This window comes from Lepidothrix coronata, unplaced genomic scaffold (genome assembly GCF_001604755.1).
Source record: "Lepidothrix coronata isolate B3197 unplaced genomic scaffold, Lepidothrix_coronata-1.0 Scaffold51, whole genome shotgun sequence".
In the NCBI taxonomy this organism is placed as follows: domain Eukaryota; kingdom Metazoa; phylum Chordata; class Aves; order Passeriformes; family Pipridae; genus Lepidothrix; species Lepidothrix coronata.
Window position 1 is genome coordinate 1,213,583 of NW_016690231.1, and position 13,803 is coordinate 1,227,385.

The following is a 13,803-nucleotide window of genomic DNA, read 5'->3' on the forward strand; positions in this document are numbered from 1 at the left end:
CACAAAGAAGTCTTACCAATCCACCTGTCTTACGTGTTTTAGAGATGAGCAACATAATTTGATCTCAATATTTAGCTAGGAAATGTTTTTTTTCTGAATATTTTCTTTCTGATTGTAAGACACAATTTGGCTTAAGGTCAGTAGTGGTGACAGTTAAACCCTCCCGCATCCTACAGATGTTTATGCAATTAATTTAAATCAACAAAGCATTTAAGCAAGTAATTAAATGAAGAAATATTACTGGGGTCTTATCCACTAACCTAATGGCCAAATAAATTCTCTCATTTCAGTGGCTTTTCATCCAGTGCATTGGCTTCAACCAGCTTGCTCCCAGGCTTGAATATTTTGCAATCCTGGGACTCAGGGTAACAGGGGTGATTGTTTATCCTGAGTGAAGCCATTCTTTGTCACTAACATTGCATCTTTTGATGTTTCCTTTGATGCAGGGATGACATGCAGTTGAAGACACCTCACAGTAAAATCAATGGACAGCCAAAAGGAATAGTCAGGTTGGGCTCCACATCAAGTTCCCAGGGGACGCCTGTCAGCCCTGCTAGACACTCAAATGTTAAGAAGGTGTCTGGAGTTGGTGGAACAACCTATGAAATTTCAGTGTAAAATAAAATTAGTTAAAAATAAAGAGCCATCCACTCAGCCAGCCATGAAGCTAGGAGCACTGTGAAGACTCAAATAACAACAAAGAAGGAGCAGCAGCGGCCGGCCACTCTCCTTTTCTTGTTTTGGGTTTGTTCTGTTTTCATCTTTCTCTTCTGGCCAAAAACCAGCTGCAGCCTTATTCTTGAGGGAATGAAATTGTACAGTCTATCAGACTCTTCCTGAAGAGGGAAGGGAACTGGCAGGAACTGGCTACGACCTGACACCACGGCCCCGAGGGTTCCCTTCCTGCGGGGGAGCGCTGAAGCCATCGCGCGTCTGTCCAGCGAGTCTGTCGTGTACCAGTTGTGCTGTGACGGTCAGTTCGGGGTCATTCAGCTTTTCCCATGCCTGTTCCCAGTTCTCCTGGCCAGTGATGTGTCCAGCAGGAGCCAGAGGACCACCTGCTGTTTTCCTGCTGCCGTGGAAAGCAGGTTTCCTGTGCGAGAACTGCCCCGCGTCCCCCCGGCGCTGCCGCTTGGGTTCCTTCTCCTGGGAAGGAGCAAGGCAAGGGCACTTGGGCTGCAAACACCATGTCGTCTTCAAAAGCCTCCCTGGTCCTGGATGGGAGCAGGAGAAAGGATCTCAACAGCTTCTCACTGTCTGCCAGTCTCCTCCCTGTGTGTGACACTGTGTGTGTGTCTGTCTCTCGTGGAAAAGGACCAGGAAGGATCTTCCACTGACCTCTCGCTCCCTCTGGGTCCTAAAGGCTTCTCTGACTTGGAAGCAAAACCAAGCAGATAAGAAAGGAAATGTTTGGATGGGAACATACTTTAAACAGCCGTCAGCTGCTTTCCCTGCACCCTCCCTGTTCCCCGTTGGATTTAGGCAATAACCTGGTTTACTGCCCTGCCCTGGTGCCGTCTGTGTAATCCCCCAACAAGGTTGTCATGAGCTGTTGAATTTACAGTGTGTGTAACTGAGCCAAGTGTACATCTAAAGGATATAAATTTTCTGTCTGCCTAATTACTAGCACATTCCCTTTGGTCTTCAATACTGTTAGACAAAGGATTTTCCATTTGGGTTTTTTCCCCGGGGAGCAACTTTTTAAAATAGTATCAATCAAATCTATTTAACATTCTGAGGTTTCCTTTTCGTGTCTCCAGAAAAGTACATTTACTTTGTTGGATTTAAAGACAACTTTACTATAAAAAAACAAGAAAGGGGTGCATTACTTCTATCACAAATATGAGGACTCTGGCAAAGCTAATTTTGGGACAAATGGATTTTTATTTCTCTGTTCCTTATCTCCTTTTCCTTCCCATGCAGTTACCACCTCAGAAGTCAAAAGTACTGAGATCTGGACCAATGCTAACTAGCCAGATCATGTGTGCAATTAAGAATATCCTGAGCGACTGTTGCCAAAGTCACTAAAAATTATTCTTTTATCACTGAGCCAGTCAGCATACGAAACCTCGACTTCCCACCTGGTTCTCCTGGTGAATGGTTTTGACTAGAGAGCTAAATCCATCATTTTTCAGGATATTTGTTTCAAGGGGTTAAATCCTTTTCAATCCTTGACTATAATGAGGAGCTCTCCAGGTATTTGGTAGCAATTCAGAATGTGTTGATAACATCTTATTTGTTTTCATGTATGTTGAGATTAATTGTTCCAGAAGGCAAATACTGACCTTAGTTTTGCCTGGTTAAAATTTATATTTTGATTTGATGAATCTTGACATCTGCTGCAATACATGGTTATTATGTCCCTTGTATATCACATTATTTTTTGGGGACAAAGGTTGAAGAGAACATAAGAAAGTTAATCATCTCTCTGTGGAATGCTCTGTGTTGCCTGAGGGGAGAAACCTGGAAAGCAATGCACCTGCAATAGGCTGAAGTTCTGAGAGAGGGAAGTAGAAATCAGTGATATTTTCAGTGCCTACTGTAGGGACATTGCAGAGCAGAGAAGCAATAGTCCTTCTATGCAGATTTGCTCACTGGCATGTAGAATATTGTCTTTAGTTGGAGGCACCATGGTACCAGAAAGATGCTGGCAAACTGGATCAGGTACACATGGAGCAATATGTATTAAAGGACTGGCTGGGCTGGCTAATGAGGTGATTTAAAGGGCTAAAACGTGCCACTGGCGAGGCAATGAAGGGGAAATCAAGTATCATAATTGTACAAATATGTTAATTAAAAGTTGCAAAACCAAAGGTAAATCAAAGGGTTGTCACTGGTAACCAATGGTCTCCATTTAGAAGGGGGCACAGAAGCTGGAGGAGAAGGGGCAGTGGAATAGTCTTCCAAGGCAGAGTTTTGGAGCCAAAGTATTCAGGACAGTCAAACTATATATGGACAAGTCATTAAAAGAATTTCTGTGAGAGGTGAGCCTGTGGGGACAAGAGGCTAGACCAGATGGCCTTATAGATTTCTTCCATCTTTAACTGTTACTAATCTGCCATCTACCCTGATGTTAACTCCTCAGGAGGATGCAGTACTTCCTTAAGGACTGGAATTCACTCTGGTGCATAGAGTATCACAAGAATTACTTGTTTTTAAAGTATCACCTATGCCATATGTAAGCCCTGAAAAAGAGGGGATATGAGACACAGGGAGTTTGGGCTTGGGAGCTGGACAAGGGCACATCTGATCATGTATCTTTGAATACCTACATGAAATTCATGCAAGCAAGGCTGAAAATTTGCACCAGTGTAACATTTGAGATTTGCATCCCAGTGATGCTCCACTTTGATCGTTCTTTCTCTTGCATTTATAAATGAAAAAGCTACTGAGGAACTTGAAGGGCCAAAGAGCCTTTGAAGTTAACTACATTAGTTCATGAGAGAATTTCTCAGTAAGACTAAACACAGTATTGTGTGTATAAAGCACTAATATCCAGGGTTATTTTGACATAGTTCACAAGGGGTAAGGGAGGGAAAAATGAATGCACTGTGTCAGTACAGGTTCAGAAGTAAGGATTATGTATTTTGTGAGTAGTTTTGCCCACAGCTGAGAGACATTCAGCTTCTTCATAGGTTTACAATGGTACCAAAGTCTTTTTTTTTTTTTTCCTCTTGAGGTTTGCATTTAGTTCAGTGCACATAGCCTGGAGTAAATGATTCAAATTTTCTGAAAGAATAATCTAAGCAGAACTGTTAACAGGAGATTGCATGCAGCAAATCCAGCCTCATTTTCATCCAAGGCACTGAGCCTGCAGTTATTTTCTCATAAATCTAAGTGTCTGTTTCCATAGTTCCTGTTGTGGGACTGGGGACCTATTTATTAAATCCAGTTTTTGAGCAGATCCAGCCCATGTTAAAGTATAGTTCTTTAAGCAGTTTACAGATTAGCAGCAAGGTTCTTCTGCCCAGATAGCCTATTTTTACAGACACTGCAGGCCAAATCTTCAGCTGGTATAAATTGGTGTGGCTCCATCAAAGCTCATTTAATTGATGCTAATTTGTAGTAGGTGGGGATCAGCCATGAAAATCCAGCACGAGTTAACACATCCTGTAAAGTAGCTTCTTTATTTTTGTCATGCTTATTTCACGTGTCAGAAGTCTTAAATATTGTCAACATGTTTTTATTTGTAGCTGTGGATTGTATTACCTATTTAAAAAACAGCAATAGTTTTTGTTTAGTTTATGCATCAGTTTTCATTGCATATTGCATTTTATTAGCAGTTTGTTCCCTGTTCATACGCTCCCATTTAGCCTCCAGGTTTTCATTGTAGTACAACCTGCCTTGAAAAGTTGGATCTCTGTATCTTTAATTGTATAATATATTGAGTATTATGAAATTAAATGTACCTTACTACATGGGTGGGAGAGAGAGGAAATATTTTTACTTGAAGCCTTAATATTTTCTTTTTTTACTACTTTGTTTGTTGACCTCATAGGAAAGTCTGAATAGCAAAGACTTTGAAACTCCGGGCCAAATACTGCACTGACAGACAACCAGCATTTGGCCCCCATGTCAAAACTGGATGCAGACATAACCTGAAGTGAACAAGGGAAAAAGCCTCAGGGTGGCATATCTTCCTGAAGATCATTGATACAGTCTCAAAATACGTCTGTAAGCAAGTACATTAAAGAATTCTTCAAGTCTTGAATTTTAAAGAAGGTGATAGCAGGAACTGCCCTAATATCTTACATTTGCTTTTTTATTTATTTTTTTTTTTAAATTAAGCAAAACAAATGTATTTACTCAGTTTGGTTGAAGGCAGCTCTGAGGGTTGCACAGAGCTGTGTGTCAGTGGCCACGTGCAGCAAATGAGCTGGGCTGTGTTGCTGCTCTAATTGCTAACCAAGCATAACGTTGGGGCAACTTGGCCTGAGAGAATCCCCTCCCGGGCGTTCCCGTGGACGTTCCTACTCTCCTGCAAGCCTAATGTGGAAATTGCAATGTGGTTTTCTCTGGACTATATCTGTGGGCCAGACTAGAGATATATAGAGAGATATATATATATAGTCAATATTTTTTTGTGTGTGTGGGAAAGATGGGGTCAAGCTTGCTGTCTCTGACAGTCTGGGAAGTTGATGTCGAACCGTTTTTATGGTCTGTATTTCACCTGTTCTGCCACCTTGAATTGTTGGAATGTATCCGTGCAGGCTTTGTGGAGCTCTGTCTGTAACCTTTTTTGTGGCTCTCGTAATACATATATATTTTTTAACCCTTTGAGTCACTTCAGTATTTTCGAGTGTCCGTTTCTGCCCCGGTGCATTCGTTTGCTGAGCTGGCTCGTGGTGCTCTGCCCTTCCTCACTTCCACTGGTGCACAACGTGCACTGAAAGAGTAGAACTGGAAAGGCCAGTTCCAGTGCAAAGTCTGCAAGTGACAAAACATTAAAAGAAGTGACTGCAGGTTAAATCTCATTTTCAAGATGCTTATGGTAGAGTAGGAAATATGCTCTGTCTTTAAAAGTGTCTCCTGGTTGTGACCAATGAACCGTGTTTGTGAGGTCACAGCAAGTGGTCCATGAAACAACACTAAGTGAAGTTTTCTGTACTGTTTTTAATTCCAGTTGTGGGGTTAATAGGGATCCTGTGGTCCAGGACAATTGCAAATCATTGCTACAGAGCCACTGGAAAAAAAATGTTATAATGGTATTTGCTGCAATGTTCTGTCCAGATCCTCTGGGTTTATAAATCCCAAAGATGTACAGTTCTTAGTCTATCTTCATCTGCCTGTTTCTGGTCTTTGAAAATATGTCCATTTGATCTGTCAGGCTGGCTTACAACACGCACAGTTGCCAAGCCCTGCAGCTGCTGCAGGATTTCTGATGCCATAATTTGCATATATAGGCTAATTGCATTAAGCAAGGATCCATTCAAGCATGTTCATCATAAATGCCAGTCATATTTGTGTGCTGTCCTGTCTTCACGTGGCAGAGATTACCTTCTATATGAAATGGCCCAAACCGTAATCACCAGCCCCCATTGATGTTGGCGACATCAAAGAGGATTATATTAGCTCATGATCTGTTTTAATACATTTTATTTAAAGATATCTTGGCTTACAGCAATCTTGGCTTTCCTCCCTCTAAGTAATGGATAAATTATCCAAGTTTGTATTCGTTTCTTCATTATTGTTATTTTTTATTCTGCAGGACAAGTTTAAGTTCACATTTTGGAACATAATAAGGAGAGACAAAGGAAACTATTTATACAGGTGAATATATCTTTTAAGAGAGAAGCAGTTTTATAATAAATAGATTAGAATTACTACTAGAATAGGTTTTGTTCATCTTGTCACAATAACTTGAAATTTAAAGCAAGGCTTATTTCACAGCTGATATCTCCAGCCCTGAAACATTTTTAAAATGTCTTGGTTAGACATTTCAAATTATGTGAAGAAATATGAATCTACTTTTACAGATTAAAACAGTCCTAGAGAAGTGATGGTACATTTTCCAGTGCCTTATATATATGTGTATATATTTATATGTATATATATAATGCCTATATGTATATAATGTATATGTAATTGTGTACATATATTCAAGTAAAACTAGTTACAGGTGTCCTAATCTGGTGTATTTTAAATAGAACTGATCTGTGTTGATAAAAAAAAAAAGGTTGTGTCAGCAGCAAAATACAAAACGGAAATCACTTACTAAAATGTAAGCAAATAAAATAGACTGGAAACAGTGTTTCTGCCAGTGGTTATGTTCCAGGCCGTGGGAGACGCCATTTTAAGGAATATCCAGAGAGAAGGGAAAGCAGTGCTGGAAGCTGGGAGGAAGTGGAGAACGAGGGATGCCTGAGAGCCCCTCGGTGCTCAGCCCTGTGAAGGGGGTGCAGGGGAGGGGACAGGAGGGTTTCAGGGACCTCAGAGGGACCATCAGAACCTGCCTCAAACAAGTGGCCTTGAGAGCTCCGGCTCTTGGCCTGCCAAGGATGTCACAGCCCCACAGGCGTGGGTGGGACTGTGGCAGTTCTTTCCAAAGGGCAAATTGATTCCTTTCCCCCAGGGGGTCGGGTTTTTCTGCCCACAGGGATGCAATCCTGGGGACTCTGTCTACATACAGAACAGGGACCTTTCCAAAGCTTCAGGCAGTGGATCTGATCCAGAGAGAAAAGTGGCTGCTGTGGAGAAGACTCATCTCCTGACTGTAAGGAAGCTGATTCACGTTTCTTTGCCTTACAAGTTATTTCATGTTGTGTTGCCATCCTGTTCACCTTTTACACATGCATCCCTTCTGTGGATATTTCAAACAGTAATTTTGCCATTTATTTCCCAGGAATATGAAGCACTGACATAGCCTGTCCATGTGGTACTAGATCTAGAATACACCTGGCCTGGGATGGACAGTGTATGAGACCATGTGAGCACTGTGGGCACTGCTGAGGTTTGCCAGTATTTCTGGACTGTGTTAAGATATTCTGTCTCTCCACTCCTCATTAATGAAAGTCATTTCTGCATTTGTGGGCATGGCCAGTTTGCTCAGACTACATGGCAGAAGTGCACAGCATGACTTAGGCAGCAGATTCTGCCAGATCACAAGCTTTTCTAGGGGTTTAGTTGGATTTTTGAATAAAGGGGTACCACAGGTAAGTCTGGTATTTTAAAAAATGCCCCCTTTCTTTAATAAAACAATTTTAGAAACATAAGTAATTCAAACCCCTTTCTTTCAGCAGAAAGTAAAAGCCATAAAGGCCATATCCTACCTTCTGAGGGTGATTTCACACTTTTTAACTCCCAGCCTGCGCTGGGGCTTGGACTGTCCATCTATTCCTTCAATATGAGGTAAGAACAGGATTTTCAAGGATTTATTTGAGCATTGTATGTATGTGTGAAACCCTCCCATTGAGCTCAGTGAGAACTGAAAGAGATGATGGGAAGGATAAGTCTGGTTGGCAATGCCTGAAAGTCTTTAAGGGAACAGTAGCCGTCCATACAAGTGAGGGCTGTCCTTTATTTAGCACAGTTGGTTTGGAACTGAAGGCTGTCTGTGAGTTTGGCTTCAGTAGATCATGTCATTGCACACAGTCAGCAGTGGGGACTCAGTGTAGGGTTTTCAACACCAAAATCACAGGCTTCCAGTACCTTGGGTGAACACCTAAAGTGAGAATCCCTGTTTCCAGAATGGCACATAAGCTCATGAATGCTATTCCTAGCTCACGCTGAAATCTTAGTTCCTCTGAAATCAGTGGTAGTTTTTCCTTTAATAGTAATGGTGCCTCATTATACTTGATGTGCCTTTGGAAGTGGACTGTGGAAGCTCATAAAATTGCATTATAATCTGGTTCTAGTCCTGGGCACAGGTGGTTTAGCAGAATACAGCTTTGCTGTCAGTTTTTTCTCATGTACAGTCATTGGAACAGATGGTAGAAGGGTTTTTGTTGATTTTTTTTTTTAAATACAAACCAATGCTACTTTTTCTTAGGAAAAGCTCATCTTGTAGAAACTGCAGTGTCTGAGTAAATTCAATGAGTAACAGCATGATCCAGTTTTTGCAGCCTGAATATTATGGATCCATCTGGCCCTGGGATCAGCCCTTGCTGTCTCATTGACAGTTATCTAAAATAACAAGACTTAAAAACAAGAGAAGTAAGTAATTATAAATAGGTAGTACTTGGTTATGACTAATTTTTCAGGCACACTATGACATAATGGAGACAAACTGCTCTGTTGTTGGCCACAATCTCCTACATCAACAAGCACGTGCTTTGCGCTGCTCTCGGCGGCAGCTCTGCAGCACTGAGCCGGAATTCCCAGTAAGAGAGGGACCAGTTGGACATTCTGCTGGAAACACGAGCTGCACTTAAGGCACAGGAATGGGCTTCAGGCACTCTGGCAGCGGGTCCTGACTCCAGTGCAGATTCCTGCTGACTCCCCTGTCTGTCGGTGCCTCCTTGCTCCGTGTTGGGGGGAATTGTGACTTCCCGACCTCCCAAATGTGTTGTGTTTGTGGGAGGCTCCAGCTCTGTCGTTCTGGGACCAGCTGTGTAGCTGGAGCCAAGCAGGTTCCTCCCATAGGTCTTCAGGAGCAATAGGGCAGATTTGGGGCATATTTAACCTCAACTGAAAGCATAACTGAGGTCATGTACTTGGGGAGGAAGTTTTTGTGTGTTTGTGATTGGTGTTGCTGACAATAATCTCCCTCTTTCACACTGACTTAGGAAAGCTGTTTTAGTAAATACCTGAGAGGCATTTCTGCCTTGACACTTCCCTTGACCCCCAGCATATTTCCCTATAATCCAAACCCTCTGCACAATACCCACACTGCACAATTCTCATTCCAAGAGACCATATGCTTCATTGCCTTAAGCAGTTCTGCTCTTCCCTGCTTGCTTATTGGAATAGTTTTTCATGTAGATATAATAATAACTCAAATGACTGAGCAGAAATACAGTAAAAGAAATATATATATATATATATATGCAGAAATACAGTAAAAAAATGGCTGTAGGTTGGGAGTGACCTCAGAAAGGGGGACACTTTGATGTGCTATTGAGGCACAAAACATGTTGACATGTCATGGGCAGCTGAGGAAATCCAGCCTTTTACATCTTCTCTTGAGAACAAGGACTGAGCTGCTGTGTTGCCATGAGAAAACTGCTAATAATTCCTGTCTTTTTTTGTGTCTTAGTGCTGTGCAGAAGTACATATCTGTTTATCTACAGCTCCTTATTCACAGCACATGAAGCTTGCTGAAGAAGGAATAACATTGTCTGTTTGTGCACTAATTCTAGAGATATCTGTGCAGCTTCTCTTCATGTATCCCTAAAGCCTGGGATGCTGCAGGACTGCATTACAGCCCCATGTCACAAATGATGGAGAGACATTTTTGGGTACAAGAGGCTTGGGATGTCCTCTCTGGTTTTGGTCTAGTTATATATATGTAAAATATATATACTGTCATTAGCAGTGCCCTGCGTGGGGCTGTGAAAGCAATGTTCTCCTTTAGCCTGGGTTGGCATGACTTGATTTTTGAAGCCTAGTTCCTTGGATGCTCCATGACTGTGCTTAAGGGTAAATTCATCACTTGAATCCTACAGCTGGTGACTTGAATAAATTAAAGCTAATGTGGTGGTCAGACTAGCACAGTGCAGTGGGCTGATTTTCACCTGAAGGTCCTTAAAATTCCCCTAGGAAATGCATGAATACATTGGCAGAAATTTGACTGAATGAGCTCAGTAATATCATTTGGAAAAGAGAAAAAGCCACGATGCCATTTTGCCTGATCCATATGTAGAGCAATTTCCAAATTGCTACACACACATATACACATACATTTACATGCATATGTATGTGCAAAGATATTTATAAAACCAGCCACAGCCTTTCAATTGTGTGTGCTGTGATTCATCAGCAGCAATAGTTTTTGGCAGGGACATAATTTCAAATCTTCTGCTGAGGATGCCTGCCAAAACATTGTTGGACAGAGATAGGACGAGAAAAGTTATTTATAAATGGGGATAATTAGGTCCTGTGGTTATTAGTGTAAGGAACGAGACAGAGAGACGACATGTGCAGTAATGAGTATTGTAATATGAGGAGATGCTCTCCATGATTTTCTATTTGATGATTGAAAAAATAAAAAAAATCAAAATCTCTCAGGTGAAATAACATGTGGTGCTCTCAGCTGGGAGAGTCATACTGTGGGACTGTGTGTGTCACACGGGTCTCAGACTAATGGAAGCTTGGAATCCTTCCACAGGATCCAGGTGCTGACTGTCATAACTGAGGTTGGACTCTGTTTCCTCAGTCCTGGACTTTGCATTTTGTCTTCAGGCAAAAATAAACCCTGATCAGACATAGGAACTGTACTAATTCCTCTTATTTGGAAGCAGTGTCAGGGGAGAGCAGTGCTGGGGGTGATGCTCATCGTCTCTGCCAGCAGAGTCAGTCATGCACGTTACACCCCTTTGTTCTTCAGAAATACTGTCACTGGGAGAAATTCATCTTTGCACTGGCCTTCTCCCTAGCGGTACAAATCCAGTGACCACAGAGTGCAGTTCATCCCCACAGGGTGTGAAAGGAGCCCGTGCTCACACAGACTGCCCAGCACCCAGGACAATGCTCGCAGGACATTCACTGCACAGGAGTTGGTCACATGGTGAGTCAAGAGAATGGCAACTAATATTAAAGAATTCTTAGCTCCTGGCTTTATCCCAGGCTTACTAGGTAGTGTGATTAACGTGCAGTAGACACTTAAGCACACCTCTGCATTTGAACAGTTGAATATCCCATTAACTTTTCTTACTTCCAAGCTATTTGGCCTGACCTCACAATGCCTGGGATTTTTAAGGCCCCAAGCTCCTGAAGTCTCAGTAAATGCTTGCTTATGGGGGCAGGTTTCTGGGTTTTTCACTAGGGGTGAGGGGAAAAGATATCTTCAGCATCACAGAGAAGCTTGAAATACAAAAATGGTGTCTCTCCAAAGGTCATTATTCCTCCTGCAAAGTGTGGGGTTTTAATCGCTGGCACAATGCTGAGGAGTTCCCTGCCCTCAGGAAGGTTATCCCTGTATTCAGAGGTGGGTGCAGTGTGAGCAAGTGCTGGGCTCGGCCCGGGCCGGTGTCTCTGGGGCGGGGGTGCTGCTGGGACAGCTCGTCTGGCTCGGGCGGAGCCGCAGCTGCTGCTCCTGCCCCGTTGCCAGCGGAGAATGGCACGGATGGGGCTGAATACCCCACAGCTCCTCCGGGCCTGGAGGGAGCGTCACTTCCCCAAAACTATTTCATCCCAGGGTTGTGCCCACACATCCTCAATGCAGCTTGTATGTGAAAACACTGCATTTAAATGCTGCTTCCAGAAAAAGAAACAGCCTGTGCCAAGCTCATCCCTAGGGTGACTTTTTTTGAAATTGCAAAGCAGGGAATATCTGAAACAGCTACTGAGAGGAAAGGATATTTTGGGGGAGCTAGAATTTTCCCTTTGTACTTCTTGTAAAGCATTACATGGATCCTTAAAACGAGAAATCTCCTGAAGTGTGTAATGATGTACGTCACGGTGCCTCAGATGGCTCTGCCAGCAGAGCACTCTCTCCTGGTAAGTGAATTTGGCAGCACAGGTCTTTCAGTGGTTTGCAAGTGCACCTAAAAGCAGTGCTGGGTTTATAGGGCATAGACTGCAGTGCCTAAGTATTAAGTGCTCAGTAATGACTGCAACAGAATCCAACACTGTCAAGACCGTAACAACTGCAAATTTATTTTTTTTCTTTCTGAAACAGAAAAAAAAAATGGTGCAAAGAGAGATCAGTTGAACTTTCTCAAGGCAGCAAATGCTGTTGCAAAAGCAAATTCTCACTTGCTAATCAGGATTAGGAGAAGTGCCTGGGTTCTGTTTGGTTGTTGGGAGCTCTCAGCAGCACCTGTGCTTCATTATCAAAATCAAGGTTTACTGTTATCTAAGACAAAAACGTTGGGAGGGGGGGTGCTCCTTGAGGCAGTAATATCAAATCCCCTTTTGTTTCCTGGAGAATGATTACAGTGAAATACTTTGCTTATGTTTCCATTCCCTAGACCATCTGTTTCAAATTAAACCCTTCTGGCGTGATACATCATTATTTATTAGAGCATTACATTAGATAATGCAGTGTTAGTATTGCTGTTATAAACCCTTAGTTTCATAAGTGTGACTCCAGGGGCAGAACTAGATGTGTTTACTTAATGAAAGGGCCAGAGACTGTTAATAAAAATAGTTTTCCAGTTCACAAATTACCGGTTTTTTAGGTCTTTCACAACTACATTTTTGGTGTGTCTTTCAGTTGTTGCAGCTCTGACTGTGTTTGCAAAGTAGAGTGAAAACTTCTGGTTTTAGATGACTGAAGGTGAAAGTACCGAGGACTTGTTAGTGATAAACTATGAGGCAAAATTTAAGAAGTACAAGACTTTGTAAGGAGACTTTTTTTTTAATTTTCAGTCCCAGTGTGTTAAAGAGCCTCACTCGATCCTTACTGGAGGAGAAAGGAAAGAGATTGAGACACAGCAAAGCAAATCACAGCTCTGTTTGAGATACTCCAGTTTACCAGTGATGCCCAGTGTTAGTAAAAATATTTCCTTCAATCTACTTCAGTTAGAAAGATGGTGACTGTGAGGAATGGATTAATCATTCCTGATAGAAAGACTGTGCATGCTTTAGATAAGGCAAAGCCTACTTTTAATGTGCTTAGAGAGAGTGTGTCTGGGGAAGAGGACAAGTCTTTTATCTTAAATGAGCTTCTCTTTTTCTGGTCAAGGGAGATCTGAAGAATCCTCTAGTGGGTGATTCACAACACCTAGATTAAATTCAAGATCTGAATCACTGCTAAAATATATAAATGTAGGTTTGCTTTCATGGCAAAATCTCCCAAAATTTTGTGCTGCATTTAACTGACACAGAACTTGTGTAGTTCTGCTCACCCTTCAGTGAAGAGTCAGATACAGTCAGGAAGCCGGGATCCCCTTCAAAATATTTTCTTTTTTTTCTTTTTTTTTTTTTAATTGGTCAAATCATACCAACCAAAGTTGCTTAGAAGCAGTACTCTCTCTTGCTCTATAAAAAAAAAATGTATTAAGTGAGCTTAAGTAGCATAATTTTATAACCTGAAAGTTTAACCTAGTGTATCATTTAAATTTTGCAGGGTCTGAGGCAGGCCAGGATGACATCAATATTTCCTTTAAGAAGGCCAACAGTAAATCCTCAGTGTGTGTCTGAATACATGTGGATCAAATGACATAATGTTAACTTTTCTCTCTCTCTGTTTCTCTTTTGAAA

General features: G+C 41.9%; 1 protein-coding gene across 8 annotated transcripts in view; it reads left to right on the plus strand.

Annotated features, from left to right (window-relative positions):
* ZDHHC8 (zinc finger DHHC-type containing 8) overlaps positions 1-13,803 on the plus strand; it is a 121,472-nt gene extending 107,669 nt beyond the window's left edge. For 4 of the 8 annotated variants that reach the window (XM_017815493.1, XM_017815491.1, XM_017815495.1 and 1 more), the window contains one exon: positions 447-5,272. In XM_017815493.1, the coding sequence (XP_017670982.1) occupies positions 447-618 (172 nt within the window). In that variant the 3' untranslated portion in view covers positions 619-5,272. Of the gene's footprint in view, positions 1-446; positions 5,273-6,208; positions 6,271-7,072; positions 7,214-7,342; positions 7,849-11,033; positions 11,165-12,969; positions 13,090-13,669 lie in introns of those variants that run through there. The other 4 variants (XR_001874928.1, XR_001874927.1, XR_001874929.1 and 1 more) reach the window with 4 other exon arrangements.